This window comes from Cyanistes caeruleus, chromosome 34 (assembly GCF_971803275.1).
Source record: "Cyanistes caeruleus chromosome 34, bCyaCae1.hap1.1, whole genome shotgun sequence".
In the NCBI taxonomy this organism is placed as follows: Eukaryota; Metazoa; Chordata; class Aves; order Passeriformes; family Paridae; genus Cyanistes; species Cyanistes caeruleus.
The window spans coordinates 1855729-1877247 of record NC_141735.1 but is presented as its reverse complement, the minus strand read 5'-3'; the positions used below and the strand labels follow the sequence as shown (position 1 = coordinate 1877247).

At 64.4% G+C, this 21519-nt stretch overlaps 4 protein-coding genes, 1 long non-coding RNA gene and 1 other non-coding gene across 7 annotated transcripts; 3 read left to right on the top strand and 3 right to left on the bottom strand.

The window, feature by feature from the left end:
• Positions 1-683: 683 nt before the first annotated feature.
• On the bottom strand, positions 684-4720 carry INTS5 (integrator complex subunit 5). The gene is made up of 2 exons (XM_086871105.1): positions 4662-4720; positions 684-3468 (listed from the first exon to the last, which is right to left on the bottom strand). The coding sequence occupies exons 1-2, from the start codon at positions 4715-4717 to the stop codon at positions 696-698; spliced, it is 2829 nt and encodes a 942-aa protein (XP_086727231.1). The 5' UTR covers positions 4718-4720; the 3' UTR covers positions 684-695.
• A 160-nt stretch (positions 4721-4880) lies between these two features.
• On the bottom strand, positions 4881-5735 carry C34H11orf98 (chromosome 34 C11orf98 homolog). Its single transcript, XM_086870941.1, has 4 exons — positions 5561-5735; positions 5315-5379; positions 5143-5231; positions 4881-5066 (listed from the first exon to the last, which is right to left on the bottom strand). The coding sequence occupies exons 1-4, from the start codon at positions 5687-5689 to the stop codon at positions 4966-4968; spliced, it is 384 nt and encodes a 127-aa protein (XP_086727067.1). The 5' UTR covers positions 5690-5735; the 3' UTR covers positions 4881-4965.
• Positions 5736-5851: 116 nt separating this feature from the next.
• Positions 5852-6272, top strand: LOC147647781 (uncharacterized). Its single transcript, XR_015281373.1, has 2 exons — positions 5852-5920; positions 6185-6272. It is a non-coding gene; the product is annotated as an uncharacterized LOC147647781 (long non-coding RNA).
• On the top strand, positions 5983-6116 carry LOC147647782 (small nucleolar RNA SNORA57). Its single transcript, XR_015281394.1, has one exon. It is a non-coding gene; the product is annotated as a small nucleolar RNA SNORA57 (small nucleolar RNA).
• Positions 6273-6541: 269 nt separating the features above from the next.
• Positions 6542-8018, top strand: UQCC3 (ubiquinol-cytochrome c reductase complex assembly factor 3). 2 transcript variants are annotated; one of them, XM_086870930.1, is made up of 3 exons: positions 6703-6907; positions 6988-7513; positions 7870-8018. In XM_086870930.1, exons 2-3 carry the CDS (start codon positions 7291-7293, stop codon positions 7935-7937), a joined length of 291 nt encoding a protein of 96 aa, XP_086727056.1. In that variant the 5' UTR covers positions 6703-6907; positions 6988-7290; the 3' UTR covers positions 7938-8018. The 2 variants fall into 2 exon arrangements, with proteins under 2 accessions (XP_086727057.1, XP_086727056.1); XM_086870931.1 differs by lacking the exon at positions 7870-8018 and having other exon boundaries at positions 6542-6907; positions 6988-7268.
• An 8-nt stretch (positions 8019-8026) lies between these two features.
• Positions 8027-21135, bottom strand: UBXN1 (UBX domain protein 1). Its single transcript, XM_086870929.1, has 8 exons — positions 21013-21135; positions 20705-20758; positions 18698-18817; positions 12731-12874; positions 12211-12262; positions 11166-11249; positions 9921-10143; positions 8027-8129 (listed from the first exon to the last, which is right to left on the bottom strand). Exons 1-8 carry the CDS (start codon positions 21090-21092, stop codon positions 8080-8082), a joined length of 807 nt encoding a protein of 268 aa, XP_086727055.1. The 5' UTR covers positions 21093-21135; the 3' UTR covers positions 8027-8079.
• Between the last annotated feature and the right edge of the window lie 384 nt (positions 21136-21519).

The window sequence follows — 21519 nt, the reverse complement described above, 5'->3', positions numbered from 1 at the left end:
GGACCCCCAAACCCACCCAGGACCCCCCAGAAACCCTTGGGAACCCCCAAAACACCCCCAGGACCCCTCGGGACCCCCCAAAAACACCCCCAGGATCCTCCAGGACCCCCCAAAACCCCCCCAGGACCCCCCAAACTGCCCCAAACCCACCCAGGACCCCCCAGAAACCCTTGGGAACCCCCAAAACACCCCCAGGATCCCTCGGGACCCCCCAAAAACACCCCCAGGATCCTCCAGGACCTCCCAAACCCCCCCAGGACCCCCCCAAGGACCCTCAGGACCCCCTAAAACACCCCCAGGACCCCCCAGAAACCCTTGGGAACCCCCAAAACACCCCCAGGATCCCTCGGGACCCCTCAAAAACACCCCCAGGATCCTCCAGGACCCCCCAAAACCCCCCCAGGACCCCCCAAACTGCCCCAAACCCACCCAGGACCCCCCAGAAACCCTTGGGAACCCCCAAAACACCCCCAGGATCCCTCGGGACCCCCCAAAAACACCCCCAGGATTCTCAGGACCCCCCAAACCCCCCCAGGACCCCCCCAAACCCCCCCAGGACACCCCCAAACCCCACACTCCACACCCATCTCCTCCATTCCTCCGCTTTTTTATTACAAACCCCAAACTTCCCGCGCATCCCCCCCACCCCAAAACCCCCCCAAAAACCCCCCAAAACCCCAAAACCCCCGCCCTGCTCAGGGGTAAAACCTCCCGGCCAGCAAGCCCAGCCTGTGGATGTTCCTGTGCAGGACGCTGTGCAGCACCGCCAGGTGTTTCCCCAGGTCCCCGTCCCTCCCGAAATCCCTGCGGAACACGCCCAGCTCGGGCTGGAAGGTGAATTTCTGGGGCAGGGGGCTGTTCTCCCGCAGGTACCCCCAAACGCTGAGCAGCAGCAGGTGAACCTCGAAAGGCGCCAGCTCCGGGAACAGCTCGTGCATGTTGCCCAGCACCGGCGGCAGCAGCGAGCCCTCGGCCAGCAGCGCCACCAGGGCGCACGAGGCCCGCAGGTGCCAGGGCGAGGCCACCGTGCTGCTGGCCCGGCAGGCGTCCCAGTGAGCCACCAGGCTGGCCAGCAGCCCGCGGAGCAGCACGGAGCAGTAGCAGAGCGCGGGGTGGCCGCCGGCCACCAGCCGCAGCAGCGGGAAGAGCAGCGGGTGCTGGCGGAAGCGCCGCAGGATGCGCAGGTCGCGCTCCACGGTGGCCCGGGCCAGCTCTTCCGGCGGCCAGGCCAGCTCGGCGCCGGCGGCTTCGGGGCAAACGGCCTCCACCAAGGCGGCGGCCACGGCTTTGGCGGCCTCGGCGCCCACGGCGGGCCCGGAGCCGCGGCAGCAGCGCAGCACCAGGCTGAGGAAGGTTTGGGTGTTGCGGCTCAGCTCCTCCGGGCCTCGCCGGCCGCCGCCGGCCGCCGGTTTGGGCCCGCGGCCGATGACGCCGGCGTGGAACACGGACCAGACGCCGCCGGAGGTGTTGAGGCCGGCGGTGAATCGCCGGTTGGTGTCCAGCAGCGACACGGCCGGCGGCACCGGCGCGGCCTCGTGGCCCGGCGGCTCGGCGGTGCCGCCGAAGAGCTCGGCGTTGCGGCCGCCCAGAGCCCCCTCCACCAGCTGGGCCAGCACGGCCTTGGCGGCCGCGGGGCTGACGGCGCTGAGCCGGGCCAGCAGCCGCACGCCGGGGGCCAGCGCGGCCGCGTCGCCCAGCCACAGCCCCGCGAAGAAGCGGCGCACGGCGGCGCGCACGGCCGGCAGGAGATGCGCCGGCGGCAGCGCCCGGGGCAGCGGGCAGGCGGCCAGCAGCCGGCACGCCGCCTCGGCCACCTCCGGCCGCGGGTGCAGCAGCAGCTGCGCCAGATCCGGCAGGTGCCGCGCCAACGCCGCGCCCAGCGCCGGCTCCCCGGCCTCGCCCTCGCCGCCCTCGCGCTGCTGCTGCAGCAGCAGGGCCAGGTTGCGCAGGAGCTGCGCCAGCTGCGGCTCCGGCAGGCGGCCGGCGTGGATCTGCGCCACGGCGGCGGCCACGGCGGCGGGCAGCGGGTCGGGCAGCACGGCGCGCAGCCCCGCGTGCAGCTGCGGCGCCAGCGCCAGCTCCTCCGGCGTCCTGGCCAGCGCCAGCAGGAAGAAAAGCGCCTCGGCCGCGCCGTGCGGCGCCGAGTGCACGGCCAGCAGCGCCAGCAGCTGGTGCTGCCACAGGCAGCGCTTCCGCTCCAGCCGCAGCGTGTCCAGGCACAGCTCCCGCACGTGCGGCCGCAGCGCGTCCAGGAACGGCACCGGCCGCGCCGGGCAGTCGGCCAGGCTGGCGGAGCCGCGGCCGTGCACCAGTTTCTGCAGGTGCAGCAGCAGCAGCTGCAGCAGGCGCTCGCAGGCCTCGCGGACGCCCTCGTGCAGCGCCGGGCCCGGCGCGGTGATGACGGAGGCGGGCGCGGCCGTGGCCAGCAGGAAGCGCAGCGTCCGCAGCGCCCCGGCCGAGGTGTGGCACAGCAGGTGAACCACCACGCCCACCACGCCCTCCAGCTCGTCCCTGGGCACCGAGGAGAAGTGCTGGTGCAGCTGGTTGAGCACCGGCGGCTTCAGCGAGTCCACCAGCTCCGGCGACACGGTGGCCAGCAGCGTGGGCGACATCAGCGCCAGCTGCAGCAGGAAGGGCACCGTGGCCTTGTGGTGCTCGCGGGACGAGCCCAGGCTCTCGTGGAACATCCTCAGCAGCTCCTGCTTGATGCTGCCGGCGTGCCGCGAGGCCAGGTGGCCCAGGATCCCCACCACCGAGGCGATTTTGGGCACGCGTTTATCGCCCGCCGTGCCCGGCGCCGCCGCCGCTTCGCCGCCGCCGCCGCCGCCGCCGCCGTGGGCGCAGAAATCCTTGAGGCCGCAGGAGAGCACGCGGCTGATGATGGTGCCGGGGAAGGAGGAGCCCACGTGAGCCACCACCCAGTCGAAATGCGGCGAGTGCTGCACCGACGTGTCCAGCAGCGCGTCCACGCAGGCGTCGGGGCAGCTGCCCACCATGGCGGCCAGGCACTGGCTGTAGATGTCCAGCAGCGCCCGGGTGGCCGGGCACGACATCCAGAGCTGCAGCAGCTCGTTGAGGCTGCTGGCCGGCGGCACCCCGGGCCTCCCGGCGTATTTGCTGCTCAGCTGCCCCATCAGCTCGCTGGCCCACGCCGCCACGCCGGGAGCCCACGCCCGGGGGTTGGCGGCCACCAGCTCGGCCAGGGAGCGCCGAACCTCCTGCAGGACCTCGGCTCCCGGGCAGGGTTTGGGGGCCGGGGGAGCGGAGGAGTCGCGCTGCAGGAGGTGGGAGCAGACCTGCTCGTCGAAGAGGCTGCGCAGGTGCTGCAGGGCGGCGTGGCGGGCGGGGGGGAGGCAGCGCAGCAGGCGCAGGGCGCAGCGGGCGTGGGCTGGGGGGGAGAGGGGAGTGCCCTGGACGGGGTCCAGGCCGCTCAGGAAGGCTTTGACCTCTTGGGACAGCTCCTGAGCGCTGTGGGGAGAGGGAAAAAGGGGGGGAAAGGGTTAAAAATGGAGGGGGAGAGGTGGGAATTCACACTACTCCACTCTGCCGTGCAGAAATTTGGGGTTGGAGGAGCTTTGGGGGTGATGGGGAGGGGGAAATGGGGAGGAAAGGGTTAAAAATGGGGTGGGAGATGGGAATCCACCCTCCCCAGGGGAAATTTGGGGGTGGAGGAGCTTTGGGGGTGATGGGGAGGAGGGAAAAAGGGGGAGGAAAGGGTTAAAAATGGGGGGCCAGATGGGAATCCACCCTCCCCAGGGGAAATTTGGGGGTGGAGGAGCTTTGGGGGTGATGGGGAGAGGGAAAAAGGGGGGGAAAGGGTTAAAAATGGAGGGGGAGAGGTGGGAATTCACACCGCTCCCCTCTGCCGTGCAGAAATTTGGGGATGGGGGAGCTTTGGGGGTGATGGGAGGGGAGGAAATGGGGGGTAAAGGGTTAAAAGTGGGGGGCCAGATGGGAATCCACCCTCCCCAGGGGAAATTTGGGGGTGGGGGAGCTTTGGGGGTGATGGGGAGGAGGGAAAAAGGGGGGTAAAGGGTTAAAAATGGGGGCTGGGATAGGTGGGAATTCAAACCCCCCCATGAGGAAATTTGGGAATAGAGGAGCCTTGGGGGTGATGGGGAGGGGGAAATGGGGGGTAAGGGGTTAAAAATGGGGGGTCCCGGGGGGCTGAGAGGGGTCCCGGGGGGTTCTGGGTGGGGCTGAGGGGGTCCCGGGGGGTCCCGGAGGGTTTTGGGGGGTCCCGGGGGGGCTGAGGGGGTTTCGGGGGGTCCCAGGGGGGCTGAGAGGGGTCCCGGGGGGGTCCCGGAGGGTCCCGGGGGGGAATGAGAGGGGTCCCGGGGGGGTTTCGGGGGGTCCCAGGGGGGTCCCGAGGGGGATGAGAGGGGTCCCGGGGGGTCCCGGTGGGGTTTTGGGGGGTCCGGAGGGGTCCCAGAGGGTTTCGGGGGGTCCCGGGGGCGGTTGGGGTCCATAACCGGGGACAGCAGCGGGCTGAGGGGACCCGGTGGTCGCTGAGGGGGGTCCCGGGGGGGGCTGAGGGGACCCGGTGGTCGCTGAGGGTGGGGGTCAGGCCCAGCTCCCCCTCTCCCCCCACGGAGGATCCCGGGGGTCTTTTTTCCCACCCCGGAGGATTCCCCGCTCCCATCTCGGGGGTCCCGCGGTACCTGAGGGGGGGCCGGGGGGGGCTGGCGGTACCGGGGGGGTCGCACAGCGCCGACATGGCGGCAACGGGGCCGGGCCGGGCCGGGCGGCTGCGCATGCGCGGAGAGCGCCCTGCCCCGGAACTCCCCTCCCGCCCCCGCGGCCGCGCGCGAAGGTTCCGCCCCTCCCTCCTCCCCCCGCGGTGTCACCGCGAAAAGGGTCCCCCACAGAACGGACACCGGGACGGAGCAGAGCGAGTTTATTGTCGCGACAGCGGCGACACCGGGAACGGAACGCCACCGTGGCAGCAGCCACGGGGCACCGGGGTCACTCCGCTGCCGCCTCCGCCATCTCCACGTCCCCGCCGCTCTCCCCGGCCGCCTTCTCCTCCTTCGGCCTCTTCGCCTCGGTCACCGCGGCCTCCAGCGCTGGGGACACCGGGGAGGGGTCAGAGCTCCGGTGTCACCCCCCGGTGTTCCCCCCGGTGTCCCCTCCCCCGCTCACCCTTCTTGGCCGCCCCCCGCAGCCGCTTCAGCTCCTTCCGCCGCCGCTTCCCCCACAGCGGGGCCGGAACCGCCGGCACCGACACCGACCTGAGCGGAGACCCCCGGGACCCCCCTCAGTCACCGGGGGGACACCGGGGGGACAGCGGGGACAGCGGGGGGGGGGCGCTCACCGCCGCTTCTGCCGCCGCCCCCTCGCCAGCTCCCGCCGCCGCTTGAAGAGCTTCTTGCGCAGCTCCTGCGGGGCGGAACGGGGACACCGGGAGCGGCCCGGGGTTACCGGAGCGCCCTCAGGAAACCCTCAGAGCCCTCCCGGCAACCGCTACCGGGAACGCCGTGAGGAGCGGGGCTCCCGCCGCCCCCGGGGTTCCCCCTCCCGCCGGGACCCCCCTCGAGCCCCTCCCGGTCCCCCCGGTCACCGTTCGGGGCCGGTTGATTTTGCCTCCGATCCCCATCGCTCCCCCACGCGTGCGCCGAGCGCCGCTTCCGGTTCCGCCACACTTCCGGCCGCTAAACCCCGCCCCTTTCCTCATCTCCGCCGATCTCATTGGCCCGCGAGCGCCCGGCGCTCATTCTGGTTGGCTGAGCTCTCAAAAGCCCCGCCTATATTATAATTCCCTTAGGCCACCGCCCCTTCTGTGTTACTGTGCTTTCATTGGTTGCTGGACGCGCGCCGGTGACTCTGATTGGCCGAAGTCCCCGAGGCCACGCCCACACAGGGCTATATAAAATGCTCGCAGGGCGGAACGCGCTCTTTCCGCGGCCGGTGAGCTCTGAGGGTGCGGTTCGGGGGTTTGGGGTGGGTTTGGGCCCAAGAGTGGGCGTGGGGCACCGGGAGGCTCCTCCCGTTCTTGGCGGGTCCCGGCGGTCCCGTGCCGGGGTCTGTGATGTGCGGAGGGACAGAAGAGACCGGCGCGAAGTCTTCGGTGCCGGCGGTCGCGTCCGTCGGTCCCACCCTCACACGCCGGGACAAGGCTCTGGCGCGGCCCGGGAGCTCCGCAGCGCTCGGGGTCGCCGCTTCATCGCCATTTTCTCCTTTGCAGGGATCGCTGAAGGACGGAGAACGCAACGGGACCGGCACCGGGTGGACGATTTTGTGCTTTAGATTGCTAATAAATAGCTTTAAACCGCTTTGATCTCGTGTATTCCTTCGGGAGCGGCGCGTCCCGGGGTAAGGGCGGGGTTTTCCCGTCCCGTTCCTGGCGCGGATCGCGCTCCGTGGCCTCGTTCCCTACGGTCGGGGGGAATCAGCCGTGAGGCGGTGGCGTCCGGGTCCTCCCAGCTGCCGTCTCTATGGTTCCCGTGGACCGGAGTGGGTTTCCGGTCCTTCAAGCCGCTCTCTCTATGATCCCCATATGGCGGAGGCTTTTTGGTCCTCCCAGCCGCCGTCTCTATGATCCTCATTGGACCAGGGGGAACTTCCGGTCCTCCCAGCGCTATTCTCTATGATCCCCATGTGGCGGAGGCTTTTTGGTCCTCCCAGCCGCCGTCTCTATGATCCTCATTGGACCAGGGGGAACTTCCGGTCCTCCCAGCGCTATTCTCTATGATCCCCACGTGCCGGAGGCTTTTTGGTCCTCCCAGCCGCCGTCTCTACTCTCCCTGCGGGCCAGAGCGGTCCCGGAAGTGGCGGAGACGGAGGCTCGATGGCGCTGGATCGGCGGTGGCCGCTGGCGCTCGCCCGCGGCGCCGTCCCGGTCGCGCTGGGGCTGCTGCTGTGGGTGGCGATGGCGGGCGGCGAGCAGGAGCGGCAGCAAACGCTGAAGGTGCGGGGAGGGGGAGGCGGCGGGGACGCGCTCGGGGAGCGGAACCGGCGGTGACCCCTCCGTTTCTCCCGGCTCGGCAGGCGCAGCCCGGCGGGGACACCGCGAGTTTGGCGCAGCGGCGGCGCCACAATGAGCTGATCATGGCGGCGCTGCGCGAGGCGGCCGAGACCGACGAGAACGTGGCGCAGCGGCGGGTGCCGTGGCGGAAGTGATGTCAGCACCGGGAGCCCACCGGGAGACCCTCACCCGCCGCTTCCCTGTGTCCCGCCCTTCCCCACGGAACCATCAGCGCCGGCCGCGGGTGCGCACGGAACAATTTTTGCGCGGGCTCGCCCGGACTTTTATAAACCTCGAACACTTCCGGCGTCTGTTCCGGCGCCGCCATGTCGCCGCGGGGCCCGGAGCCCGAACCGGACGCGGTTCCGGTGCCCGCGCCCGGTTCGGCCTCGCCGCGGCCGCTGTTCGGCGGCTGCTGGAGCTGCCGCTTGCTGAGCGGCGCGGGGCTGCTGATGGCCGCCATTTGGGTGTACCAGGGGCCGCGCAGCACCATGAGGAAGGGGATCCCCCCCTCCATGGGCGCCCTGGCCCAGATCACCTTCGCCGCCGGTGAGGGGCGCGGGGAACCGGGAGGGGGCGGGGAGAGGCCCGGTTTGGGCGGGAAACGTGAGGGGAGGGTTTCCATGGCAACCCTGTGGGGAGCGCGTGAGGGCGGCCGGGTTTCGGCGGGAAACGTGAGGGGAGGGTTTCGGCGGGAAACGTGAGGGGAATGTTTCCATGGCAACCCTGTGGGGAGCGCGTGAGGACGGCCGGGTTTCGGCGGGAAACGTGAGGGGAGGGTTTCCACGGCAAGTGTTTCCCTGGGAAATGGCCGAATTCCGCTGGAATTCTCCCGGAATTTGGGGAATTGGGGAGGGGGCTCCGGGCTGGGGGCGCTCTCCCGGTGACCCCCGGTGTTCCCGCAGGTTTGGGGGCCTGGGGCATCGTCATCCTCGCCGATCCCGTGGGAACGTGGCACCGCAAGCAGCCCTGAGCGGGGCCCAATAAAAGCGCTGGGACCCCTCCTCTCCCCCCCAAAATCTGTTTTTGGGGAGGGGGAGGCGGGACAGGACAACGCTCGGGTTTATTTGGGGTTTTTTTTGGGTTTATTTGGGGTTTTTTGGGGGGTCCCCCCCTCAGCTCCCCTCCTTTTTGGCCACGATGATGACGGCGGAGGGAACCAGGCCTGGGAGGGAAGGGTGGGCGTTAGGACCCCCCAAAAATCCCTCAAAGCCCTAAAATTCCCCCAAAAACTTCCCCCTGTGAAGCCTCAAATCTTAATTTCCCTGCAAAGATCTCTCCTGAACCCCCAAATACCCCCCAAAACCTTTTGGGGATCCCTCAAACCCACCCAGAACCCCCAAATTCCTCAAAATCCCCCTCAAGGATCCCCCAAACCCACACAGAAACCCCTGGGACCCTCGAATTCCCCCTAAAACCCTTTGGGGATCCCCTAAACCCACCCAGAAACCCCCGGGACCCCCAAATTCCTCCCAAAAAACCTCTCAGGGATCCTCCAAACCCACCCAGGATCCCCAAATCCCCCTCAGGGATCCCCCAAACCCACCCAGGAACCCATGGGACCCCCAAATTCCCCCCCAAAAACCCCTTGGGGTTCACCCAATCCCACCCAGGACCCCCAAATTCCCCCTAGAACCCCTCGGGGTTCACCCAATCCCACCCAAGACCCCCAAATTCCCCCTAAAACCCCTCGGGGTTCGCCCAATCCCACCCAAGACCCCCAAATTCCCCCTAAAACCCCTCGGGGTTCTACCAGGGACCCCCCAGAGCCCCTCAGGACCCCTCAGGACCCCCCCAGAGCCCCCCAGGACCCCCCCAGAGCCCCTCAGGACCCCCCTCAGGACCCCCCAGAGCCCCCCAGGACCCCCCCCAGGACCCCCCCAGAGCCCCTCAGGACCCCCCCAGAGCCCCTCAGGACCCCCCCAGAGCCCCTCAGGACCCCCCAGAGCCCCCCAGGACCCCTCAGGACCCCCCTCAGGACCCCCCAGAGCCCCTCAAGACCCCCCCAGAGCCCCCCAGTACCCCCCCAGAGCCCCTCAGGACCCCCCCAGAGCCCCTCAGGACCCCCCTCAGGACCCCCCCAGAGCCCCTCAGGACCCCTCAGGACCCCCCTCAGGACCCCCCAGAGCCCCTCAGGACCCCCAGGACCCCCCCAGAGCCCCCCAGGACCCCTCTCAGGACCCCCCAGAGCCCCTCAGGACCCCCCAGAGCCCCCCAGGACCCCCCCAGAGCCCCTCAGGACCCCCCAGAGCCCCTCAGGACCCCCCTCAGGACCCCCCAGAGCCCCTCAGGACCCCCCCAGAGCCCCTCAGGACCCCCCAGAGCCCCTCAGGACCCCCCCAGAGCCCCTCAGGACCCCCCAGAGCCCCTCAGGACCCCCCCAGAGCCCCTCAGGACCCCCCAGAGCCCCTCAGGACCCCCCCAGAGCCCCTCAGGACCCCCCCAGAGCCCCTCAGGACCCCCCCAGAGCCCCCCAGGACCCCTCAGGACCCCCCCAGAGCCCCTCAGGACCCCCCCAGAGCCCCTCAGGACCCCCCAGAGCCCCCCAGGACCCCCCTCAGGACCCCCCCAGAGCCCCTCAGGACCCCCCAGAGCCCCTCAGGACCCCTCCAGAGCCCCCCAGAGCCCCCCAGGACCCCCCTCAGGACCCCCCCAGAGCCCCCCAGGACCCCTCAGGACCCCCCCAGAGCCCCTCAGGACCCCCCCAGAGCCCCTCAGGACCCCCCCAGAGCCCCCCAGGACCCCTCAGGACCCCCCCAGAGCCCCTCAGGACCCCCCAGAGCCCCTCAGGACCCCTCCAGAGCCCCCCAGAGCCCCTCAGGACCCCCCCTCAGGACCCCCCCAGAGCCCCTCAGGACCCCCCAGAGCCCCCCAGGACCCCTCAGGACCCCCCAGAGCCCCCCAGGATCCCCCCAGAGCCCCTCAGGACCCCCCAGAGCCCCCCAGGACCCCCTACCCAGCTCCTGCAGGGGTTTCTCCATGTCCTCCTCGCTGAAGAGGCGCCGGGGAAAGGCCGTGCGGAGGCTGAAGGGCTCGGGGCTGTTCCCGCTGTCGTTGTTCCCGCTGTTGTTGTTGTTCCCGCTGTTGTCCCGGTGTAGCTCCACGAAAAGCCTGACGGCCGCCAGCGGCTCCCGCGCCCGGAAACTCTGCGTCAGCGCCCGCCCGTCCGGCAGCCGCACCTGGGGGGGCCCGGGGGGGTCAGGGATCCTCTGGGATCCTCTGGGGTCCTCCGGGGTCCCCTGGGGTCCCCTGGGATCCTCCGGGGTCCTCTGGGATCCTCTGGGATCCTCCAGGGTCCCCTGGGGTCCTCTGGGATCCTCCGGGGTCCCCTGGGATCCTCCAGGGTCCCCTGGGATCCTCCGGGGTCCCCTGGGGTCCTCCGGGATCCTCTGGGATCCTCCGGGGTCCCCTGGGATCCTCTGGGATCCTCCGGGGTCCCCTGGGATCCTCCGGGGTCCCCTGGGATCCTCCAGGGTCCCCTGGGGTCCTCTGGGATCCTCCGGGGTCCTCTGGGATCCTCTGGGGTCCTCTGGGATCCTCCAGGGTCCCCTGGGATCCTCTGGGGTCCCCTGGGGTCCTCCGGGGTCCCCTGGGATCCTCTGGGGTCCTCTGGGATCCTCCGGGATCCTCCAGGGTCCCCTGGGATCCTCCGGGGTCCCCTGGGATCCTCCGGGGTCCCCTGGGGTCCTCCGGGGTCCCCTGGGATCCTCCGGGGTCCCCTGGGATCCTCCAGGGTCCCCTGGGGTCTTCTGGGATCCTCCAGGGTCCCCTGGGATCCTCCAGGGTCCTCTGGGATCCTCCGGGGTCCCCTGGGATCCTCCGGGGTCCTCTGGGATCCTCCAGGGTCCCCTGGGGTCTTCTGGGATCCTCCGGGGTCCCCTGGGATCCTCCGGGGTCCCCTGGGGTCTTCTGGGATCCTCCGGGGTCCCCTGGGATCCTCCGGGGTCCTCTGGGATCCTCTGGGATCCTCCGGGGTCCCCTGGGATCCTCCGGGGTCCCCTGGGATCCTCTGGGATCCTCCGGGGTCCCCTGGGATCCTCCGGGGTCCCCTGGGGTCTTCTGGGATCCTCCGGGGTCCCCTGGGATCCTCCGGGGTCCCCTGGGATCCTCTGGGATCCTCCAGGGTCCCCTGGGATCCTCCGGGGTCCTCTGGGATCCTCTGGGGTCCCCTGGGGTCCTCCGGGATCTCCCGGTTCCTCACCTGGATCCGGCACTCGTCGTATTCCCGCGGCGCCGGCGGCTCCTGGGCGGGCACCGGGGCCGGTTCTGGGGGCAGCGGGGCGAACTGGGAGGGGGAAAAAAGGGATCTGTGGGATCCCAGAGTGCGCCCCTGGGATCCCAAATGTGCCCCAGGGATCCCAAGGTGTGCCCCAGGGATCCCAAAGTGCGCTCCTGGGATCCCAAATGTGCCCCAGGGATCCCAAAGTGTGTTCCTGGGATCCCAAAATGCGCTCCTGGGATCTCCTGGGATCCCAAAGTGTGCCCCAGGGATCCCAAAGTGTGTTCCTGGGATCCCAAAGTGTGTTCCTGGGATCTCCTGGGATCCCAAAGTGCGCTCCTGGGATCCCAAATGTGCCCCAGGGATCCCAAAGCGTGCTCCTGGGATCCCAAATGTGCCCCAGGGATCCCAAAGTGCGCTCCTGGGATCCCAAAGTGTGCTCCTGGGATCTCCTGGGATCCCAAAGTGTGCTCCTGGGATCTCCTGGGATCCCAAAGTGCGCTCCTGGGATCCCAAAGTGCGCTCCTGGGATCTCCTGGGATCCCAAAGTGTGCCCCAGGGATCCCAAAGTGTGCTTTAGGGATCCCAAAGTGTGCCCCAGGGATCCCAAAGTGTGCTTTAGGGATCCCAAAGTGTGCTCCTGGGATCCCAAGTGTGCTTTAGGGATCCCAAAGTGTGCTCCTGGGATCCCAAGTGTGCTTTAGGGATCCCAAAGTGCGCTCCTGGGATCCCAAGTGTGCTCCTGGGATCCCAAAGTGTGCTCCTGGGATCCCAAAGTGTGCTCCTGGGATCCCAAGTGTGCTCCTGGGATCCCAAAGTGTGCTCCTGGGATCCCAAGTGTGCTCCTGGGATCCCAAAGTGTGCTCCTGGGATCTCCAGGGATCTCCAGGGATCCCAAATTTTACTCCAAGGACCCCAAATTGTGCTCCAGGGATCTCCAAGGACCCCCAGTTCTGCTCCTGGGATCCCCCATTGCTCTGGGACCTCTCCCCCCACCCACCCCCAACCCCTCGGTGCCGCCGCTCACCCTCTGCGCTCGCTCCGCCTTGTCCCGCTCGATCTTCTCCCGCACTCTCTGCCTGTGGGGAACGAATCCCAAACATTTTCCGGCCTTTCCCGAAACTCGGGGAATCCCAAAAAGTTCCGGGAGCTGCGGAAAGCCGAGGGAGGGCAGCGGGGCCCTGGGGACACCACGGCCGCCTCAGGGCTGCACCCAGCCCCGGCCGCTTGGGGAGGCTCCACGAAGGTTCAGGGGGGGTTCCCGAAGGTTCCCCAAAGGTTGGGGAGGTTCCCCCAAAGTTTCAGGGTGGGAATTCGGAGGATTCCCTGGAATTTGAGGGGTTCCCGAAGGATTTTTGAGCCCCCCCCCCAAATCTCCTCGTTGCCGCCTTTTTTCGTGAGGGCGCTTCCCGCGCTTGTGGCGCCCCCTGGCGGCCCGGAGGACTCCGCGCGGGCGGCTCCTCCCGGACGGCTTTTTACCGTGAAAAAAAGGGAAATTTGGGGAATTCCCCGAAAGTTTCGGGATTTTTTTTTTTTTGGATTCTCACCGAGCAGCGCGTTCCTCGGCCCGCTCGCGGCGCCGCTCCTCGGCCGCCCGGCGCCGCTCCTCGTCCCGCCGCCATTCCCGGAGCTTGGCGAGCTCCTGGCCCCGGCGCCGCCGCTCCCGCTCCCGGCCGGCCTCGGACAGGAGCCTGAGGGGACCGGGGTGGGCAGCGAGCACCGAGCACCCCACAGCGCTGGAACACCCGGTCTGGAACCCGAAACTTATCCCCCGAGCCTGAAACACCCGGTCTGGAACCCGAAACTTATCCCCTAACCCTGGAACACCCGGTCTGGAGCCCGAAACTTATCCCCCAGCGCTGGAACACCCGGTCTGGAACCCGAAACTTATCCCCCAATGCTGGAACACCCGGTCTGGAGCCCGAAACTTATCCCCCAATGCTGGAACACCCGGTCTGGAACCCGAAACTTATCCCCCAACGCTGGAACACCCGGTCTGGAACCCGAAACTTATCCCCCGAGCCTGAAACACCCGGTCTGGAACCCGAAACTTATCCCCCAACCCTGGAACACCCGGTCTGGAACCCGAAACTTATCCCCCAACCCTGAAACACCCGGTCTGGAACCCGAAACTTATCCCCCAATGCTGGAACACCCGGTCTGGAACCCGAAACTTATCCCCCAATGCTGGAACACCCGGTCTGGAACCCGAAACTTATCCCCCAGCGCTGGAACACCCGGTCTGGAACCCGAAACTTATCCCCTGAGCCTGGAACACCCGGTCTGGAACCCGAAACTTATCCCCCGAGCCTGAAACACCCGGTCTGGAACCCGAAACTTATCCCCCAACCCTGGAACACCCGGTCTGGAACCCGAAACTTATCCCCCAATGCTGGAACACCCGGTCTGGAACCCGAAACTTATCCCCTGAGCCTGAAACACCCGGTCTGGAACCCGAAACTTATCCCCCAATGCTGGAACACCCGGTCTGGAACCCGAAACTTATCCCCCAATGCTGGAACACCCGGTCTGGAGCCCGAAACTTATCCCCCAATGCTGGAACACCCGGTCTGGAGCCCGAAACTTATCCCCCAACCCTGAAACACCCGGTCTGGAACCCGAAACTTATCCCCCGAGCCTGAAACACCCGGTCTGGAACCCGAAACTTATCCCCCAACCCTGGAACACCCGGTCTGGAACCCGAAACTTATCACCCAACCCTGGAACACCCGGTCTGGAGCCCGAAACTTATCCCCCAACCCTGGAACACCCGGTCTGGAACCCGAAACTTATCCCCCAATGCTGGAACACCCGGTCTGGAGCCCGAAACTTATCCCCCGAGCCTGAAACACCCGGTCTGGAACCCGAAACTTATCCCCCAATGCTGGAACACCCGGTCTGGAACCCGAAACTTATCCCCCAACGCTGGAACACCCGGTCTGGAACCCGAAACTTATCCCCCAACCCTGGAACACCCGGTCTGGAACCCGAAACTTATCCCCCGAGCCTGGAACACCCGGTCTGGAACCCGAAACTTATCCCCCAACGCTGGAACACCCGGTCTGGAACCCGAAACTTATCACCCGAGCCTCCCCAAATCCTGAAACGCCTCCCTTTGGAACCCGAAATTCCTCCCCCGAAGCCTGAAACCCCCGATCTGGAGCCCGAAATTCCTCCCCTGAACCCCCAAATCCTGAATCTGGAACCCGATATTCCTCCCCTGAACCCCCAAATCCTGAATCTGGAGCCCGAATTTCCTTCCCTGAACCCCCAAATCCTGAATCTGGAACCCGATATTCCTCCCCTGAACCCCCAAATCCTGAATCTGGAGCCCGAATTTCCTTCCCTGAACCCCCAAATCCTGAATCTGGAACCTGAAATTCCTCCCCTGAACCCCCAAATTCCTCCTGCAAACCCCAATCCTCCCCTGAACCCCCAAATCCTGAATCTGGAGTCCGAAATTCCTTCCCTGAACCCTCAAATCCTGAATCTGGAACCCAAAATTCCTCCCCTGAACCCCCAAATCCTGAATCTGGAACCTGAATTCCTCCCCTGAACCCCCAAATTCCTCCTGCAAACCCCAATCCTTCCCTGAACCCCAAAATCCTGAATCTGGAGCCCGAAATTCCTCCCCTGAACCCCCAAATCCTGAATCTGGAACCCGAAATTCCTCCCCTGAACCCCCAAATCCTGAAACGCCTCCCTTTGGAACCCAAAATTCCTCCCCCAGCCCTGAAACCCCTGATCTGGAACCCAAAATTCCTCTTTTGTACCCCAAAATCCTGAATCTGGAACCCGAAATTCCTCCCCTGAACCCCCAAATCCTGAAACGCCTCCCTTTGGAACCCAAAATTCCTTCCCTGAACCCCCAAATTCCTCCTGCAAACCCCAAATCCTTCCCTGAACCCCCAAATCCTGAATCTGGAACCTGAAATTCCTCCCCTGAACCCCCAAATCCTGAAATGCCTCCCTTTGGAACCCGAAATTCCTCCCCTGAACCCCCAAATCCTGAATCTGGAGCCCGAAATTCCACCCCTGAACCCCCAAATCCTGAATCTGGAACCCGAAATTCCACCCCTGAACCCCCAAATCCTGAATCTGGAACCCAAAATTCCTCTCCTGAACCCCCAAATCCTGAATCTGGAGCCCAAAATTCCTCCCCTGAACCCCAAAATCCTGAATCTGGAACCTGAAATTCCTCCCCTGAACCCCCAAATCCTGAATCTGGAACCCGAAATTCCTCCCCTGAACCCCCAAATCCTGAATCTGGACCCCAAAATTCCTCCCCTGAACCCCCAAATCCTGAATCTGGAACCCAAAATTCCTCCCCTGAACCCCCAAATCCTGAAACGCCTCCCTTTGGAACCCGAAATTCCTCCCCTGAACCCCCAAATTCCTCCTGCAAACCCCAAATCCTTCCCTGAACCCCCAAATCCTGAATCTGGAGCCCGAAATTCCTCCCCTGAACCCCCAAATCCTGAATCTGGACCCCGAAATTCCTCCCCTGAACCCCCAAATTCCCCCCTTGAACCCTCAGAATTCCGCCTTTAAACCCCCCAAAATTTCTCCTGCACCTTTAAATCCACCTTAGAAACCCCAAAATTCCCCATTTGAGCCCCAAATTCCCCCTTTGAACCCCCAAATTCCCCCTTGAACCCCCAAAAATTCCCCTTAAAACCCCCCAAATCCTCCCAGAATCCCAAAATTCTGCCTTAATCCCCCAAATCCTCCCAAAATTTTCCTTTGAACCCCCAAATTCTCCCCAAATTCCCCTTTGAACCCCCCAAATCTCCCCCAAAATTCCCTTTTGAACCCCAAATCCTCCCAAAATTCCCCTCTGAACCCCCAAATCCTCCCAAAATTCCCCTCTGAACCCCCAAATCCTCCCAAATTCCCCTTTGAACCCCCAGATCCTCCCAAAATTCTGCCTTGAACCCCAAAATTCCGCTTTGAACCCCCCAAATCCCCCCAAAATTCCCTTAAAACCCCCCCAAATCCTCCCAGAACCCCCAAAATTCCCCTTTGAACCCCCAAATCCCCCCAAATCCTCCCAGAACCCCAAAATTCCTCCTTGAACCCCCCAAAATTCCCCTTAAACCCCCCCCAAATCCTCCCAGAACCCCAAAATTCTCCCTTTGAACCCCCAAATCCCCTTTTGACCCCCCCAAATCCTCACAAAATTCCCCCTTTGAACCCCCAAATTCTCCCAAATTCCCCTTTGAACCCCCAAATCCTCCCAAAATTCCGCCTTGAACCCCCCAAATCCCCCCAAAATTCCCCTAAAACCCCCCCAAATCCTCCCAGAACCCCAAAATTCCCCCTCGAGCCCCCAAATCCCCCCCAAAATTCCTTTTAAACCCCCCCAAATCCTCCCAGAACCCCCAAAATTCCCCTTTGACCCCCCCCAAATCCTCACAAAATTCCCCTTTGAGTCCCCAAATTCTCCCTTGAACCCCCAAATTCTCCTCTTAATCCCTAAAATTCCCCTTTGAACCCCGAAATCCTCCCAAATTCCCTCTTGAACCCCCCAAATCTCCCCCAAAATTCCCTTTTGAACCCCCAAATCCTCCCAGAACCCCAAAATTCCCCCTTTGAACCTCCAAATCCTCTTTTGACCCCCCCAAATCCTCCCAAAATTCCCCTTTGAACCCCCAAATCCTCCCAAAATTCCGCCTTGAACCCCCCAAATCCCCCCAAAATTCCCCTAAAACCCCCCCAAATCCTCCCAGAACCCCAAAATTCCCCCTTGAACCCCCCAAAATTCCCCTTAAACCCCCCAAAATTCCCCCTTTGAACCCCCAAATCCTCCCAAAATTCTGCCTTGAACCCCAAAATTCCGCCTTGAACCCCCCAAAATTCCCCTAAAACCCCCCCCAAATCCTCCCAGAACCCCAAAATTCCCCCTTGAACCCCTCAAATCCCCCCCAAAATTCTGCCTTGAACCCCAAAATTCCCCCTCGAGCCCCCCAAATCCCCCCCAAAATTCCCCTTAAACCCCCCCAAATCCTCCCAGAACCCCAAAATTCCTCCTTGAACCCCCAAATTCCCCTTTGACCCCCCCAAATCCTCACAAAATTCTGCCTTGAACCCCCAAAATTCCCCTTAAACTCCCCCAAATCCTCCCAGAACCCCAAAATTCCCCTTTGAACCCCTCAAATCCCCCCAAATCCTCCCAGAACCCCAAAATTCTGCCTTGAACCCCCAAAATTCCCCTTAAACCCCCCCCAAATCCTCCCAGAACCCCAAAATTCCCCCTCGAGCCCCCAAATCCCCCCCAAAATTCCCCTTAAACCCCCCCAAATCCTCCCAGAACCCCCAAAATTCCCCTTTGAACCCCCAAATCCCCCCAAAATTCTGCCTTGAACCCCAAAATTCCCCTTTGACCCCCCCCAAATCCTCACAAAATTCCCCTTTGAGTCCCCAAATTCTCCCTTGAACCCCCAAATTCTCCTCTTAATCCCTAAAATTCCCCTTTGAACCCCCAAATCCTCCCAGAACCCCAAAATTCCCCTTTGAACCCCCCAAATCCCCCCAAAATTCTGCCTTGAACCCCAAATTCCCCCTTTGAACTCCCAAATCATCCCAAAATTCACCCTTGAACCCCCAAAATCCCTCTCTGAACCCCCAAATGCCTCCCAAAATTCCCCTTTGACCCCCCAAATCCTCCCAGAACCCCAAAATTCCCCCTCGAGCCCCCAAATCCTCCCAAAATTCCCCCTCTGAACCCCCAAATTCTCCCAGAATTCTCCCTTGAACCCCCAAATCCTCCCAGAATTTTCCCTTGAACCCCAAAATTCCCCCTCGAGCCCCCAAATCCCCCCCAAAATTCCCCTTAAACCCCCCCAAATCCTCCCAGAACCCCAGAATTCCCCCTTGAACCCCCAAATTCCCCTCTTAATCCCTAAAATTCCCCTTTGAACCCCCAAATCCTCCCAAATTCACCCTTGAACCCCCCAAATCCCCCCCAAAATTCTCCTTTGAACCCCCAAATCCCCCCCAAAATTCCACTTAAACGCCCCCAAATCCTCCCAGAACCCCAAAATTCCCCCTTTGAACCCCCAAATCCCCTTTTGACCCCCCAAATCCTCCCAAAATTCTGCCTTGAACCCCCAAATCCTCCCAAATTCCCCCTTGAACCCGCCAAATTCCCCCCAAAATTATCCCTTGAACCCCAAAATTCCCCCTCGAGCCCCCAAATTCCCCCAAAATTCCCCTTAAACCCCCCCAAATCCTCCCAGAACCCCAAAATTCCCCCTCCAGCCCCCCAAATCCCCCCCAAAATTCCCTTTTGAGCCCCCAAATCCTCCCAGAACCCCAAAATTCCCCCTCGAGCCCCCAGATCCCCCCCAAAATTATCCCTTGAACCCCAAAATTCCCCCTCGAGCCCCCAAATCCCCCCAAAATTCTGCCTTGAACCCCAAAATTCCCCCTCGAGGCCCCCAAATCCCCCCCAAAATTATCCCTTGAACCCCAAAATTCCCCCTGGAGCCCCCCAGATCCCCCCCAAAATTCACTTTTGGGTCTCGTCCTCCTCGGCCGGCGGCTGCCGGGGCCCCCCCAGGAGCGAGGGCAGCGCCCCCAAATCCGGGGGGAGCTCGGGCTCCGAGTCGGGGTCGTCCTCGTGAGCCACCAGCCTGGGGGGAACGGCAATTTGGGGGGTCCCCAGGGAATTTGGGGGGTCCTGAGGGGGTCCTGGAAGGAATTTGGGGGGTCCTGGGGGGGTCCTGGAAGGAATTTGGGGGGTCCCAGGGAATTTGGGGGGTCCTGGGGGGGTTTGGGGGGTCCTGGGGGGAATTTGGGGGGGTCCCAGGGAATTTGGGGGGTCCTGGGGGGAATTTGGGGGGTCCTGGGGGGGGTTTGAGTCGGGGTCGTCCTCGTGAGCCACCAGCCTGGGGGAACGGCAATTTGGGGGGTCCTGGGGGGGTTTGGGGGGTCCTGGGGGGGGTTTGGGGGGAATTTGGGGGGTCCTGGGGGGGTTTGGGGGGGTTTGGGGGGAATTTGGGGGGTCCTGGGGGGGGTTTGAGTCGGGGTCGTCCTCGTGAGCCACCAGCCTGGGGGAAACGGGAACTTGGGGGGTCCTGGGGGGGTTTGGGGGGTCCTGGGGGGGGTTTGGGGGGTCCTGGGGGGGTTTGGGGGGTCCCCAGGGAATTTGGGGGGTCCTGAGGGGGTGTGGGGGGTCCTGGGAGGAATTTAGGGGGGTCCCAGGGAATTTGGGGGGTCCTGGGGGGGTTTGGGGGGGTCCCCAGGGAATTTGGGGGGGTCCTGGGGGGGTTTGGGGGGTCCTGGGGGGAATTTGGGGGGGTCCCAGGGAATTTGGGGGGTCCTGGGGGGAATTTGGGGGGTCCTGGGGGGGTTTGAGGGGGTCCTGGGGGGAATTTGGGGGGTCCCCAGGGAATTTGGGGGGTCCTGGGGGGGGTTTGGGGGGTCCTGGGGGGGTTTGGGGGGTCCCCAGGGAATTTGGGGGGGTCCTGGGGGGGTTTGGGGGGGTCCTGGGAGGTGTTTTGAGGGGTCCTGCAGGGGTCTTGGGGCATCCTGAGGGGAATTTGGGGGGTCCTGGGGGGAATTTGGGGGGTCCTGGGGGGGTTTGGGGGGGTCCTGGGGGGAATCTGGGGGGGTCCTGGGGGGGTCCCAGGGAATTTGGGGGGTCCTGGGGGGGTTTGGGGGGTCCCCAGGGAATTTGGGGGGTCCTGGGGGGGTTTGGGGGGTCCTGGGGGGGTTTGGGGGGGTCCCAGGGAATTTGGGGGGTCTTGGGGGGAATTTGGGGGGGTCCCCAGGGAATTTGGGGGGGTCCTGGGAGGGTTTGGGGGGTCCTGGGGGGGTCCTGGGGGGGTCCCAGGGAATTTGGGGGGTCCCAGGGAATTTGGGGGGTTTTGGGGGGTCCCCAGGGAATTTGGGGGGTCCTAGGGAATTTGGGGGATCCTGAGGGGAATTTTGGGGGTCCTGGGGGGGTTTGAGGGGTCCTGGGGGGAATTTTGGGGGGTTCTGGGAGCGGATTTTGGGGGGTCCTCAGGGAATTTGGGGGGTCTTGGGAGGGTTTGGGGGGGTCCCAGGGAAATTGGGGGGGTCCTGGGGGGGTTTGGGGGGGTCCCAGGGAATTTGGGGGGGTCCTGGGGGGGTTTGGGGGGGTCCCAGGGAATTTGGGGGGGTCCTGGGAGGGTTTGGGGGTCCTGGGGGAAATTTGGGGGGTCCTGGAGGGGTTTTTGGGGATCCCAGGGGAGGTTTTGGGGTCCCAGGAGGAATTTGGGGGGGTCTTGGGGGGTTCCCGGGATGGTTTTTGGGGTTCCCCGGGATGGTTTTTGGGGTTCCCGGATGGGTTTTTGGGGTTCCCAGAGGGGTTTTTGGGTTCCCCGGGGGTTTTTGGGGTTCCGGGGGGGTTTTTGGGGTTCCCGGGATGGTTTTTGGGGTTCCCGGATGGGTTTTTGGGGTCCCGGGGGGGTTTTTTGGGGTTCCCGAGATGGTTTTTGGGGTCCCGGGATGGTTTTTGGGGTTCCCCGGGGTTTTTTGGGGCCCTCCGCCCTCACCAGTCCATGGCCGGTTCAACCCCTCGGTTCCCGGTCAGCGCCAGCGCCTTCGCCCTGCGGGACCGGGAGGGTCACGGCGGAGCTCCGGGACACCCCAAACATCCCCAAACCGCCGTTCCCGGACACCCCCGGCTCTGCCCCGCTCCCTCCCGGGGGGCTCCCGGCCCCTCACGGCCACACCCGCGGTCTCCGCCCTCAGCCGCTCCCGTTACCGGAGCTACCGGAACCCCCCCTCCCCCGCCCCGGGCACTCCCGGAACCTCTCCCCCGCTGCCCCCCCCGGTGTCCCCGCGGTGCCGCCGCCCTCACGCGCGCCGGGCACCGAATCCCATCTCCAGCAGCGCCTCCAAGGCCCGGCCGGGCCCGGCATCATCGCCCGCCGCCATCATGGCGGCGCCGGGCGTCGCGTCACGTGGGTGGAGTCACGTGGAGACGGCGGCCGGGAAGGGACAAAAAGCGGCGGAAAGCGCTCGATACAAAAATCGCCGTAAAGCGAGCCCAAACCGAACCAAAAATACCCAAAAATATCCCAGAAGTACCCCCAAAAACCCCCCAAAAATTCCAAAAATCCCCCCAAAAGTACTCCAAAAATATTTCAAAAGTCTCCCCAAAAATACCCAAAAAAAGCCCCCCAAAATCCCCTCAAAATTTCCAAAAAATCTCCAAAAAATCTAAAAAAAAATCCCCAAAACCCTCAAAAATATCCCAAAAATGCCCCAAAAATATCCTAAAAATATCCCCAAAATCCCCCCAAAATCTCTCAAAAATACCCTAAAAATACCCTAAAATTTCCCCAAAAATCTCCAAAAATACCCC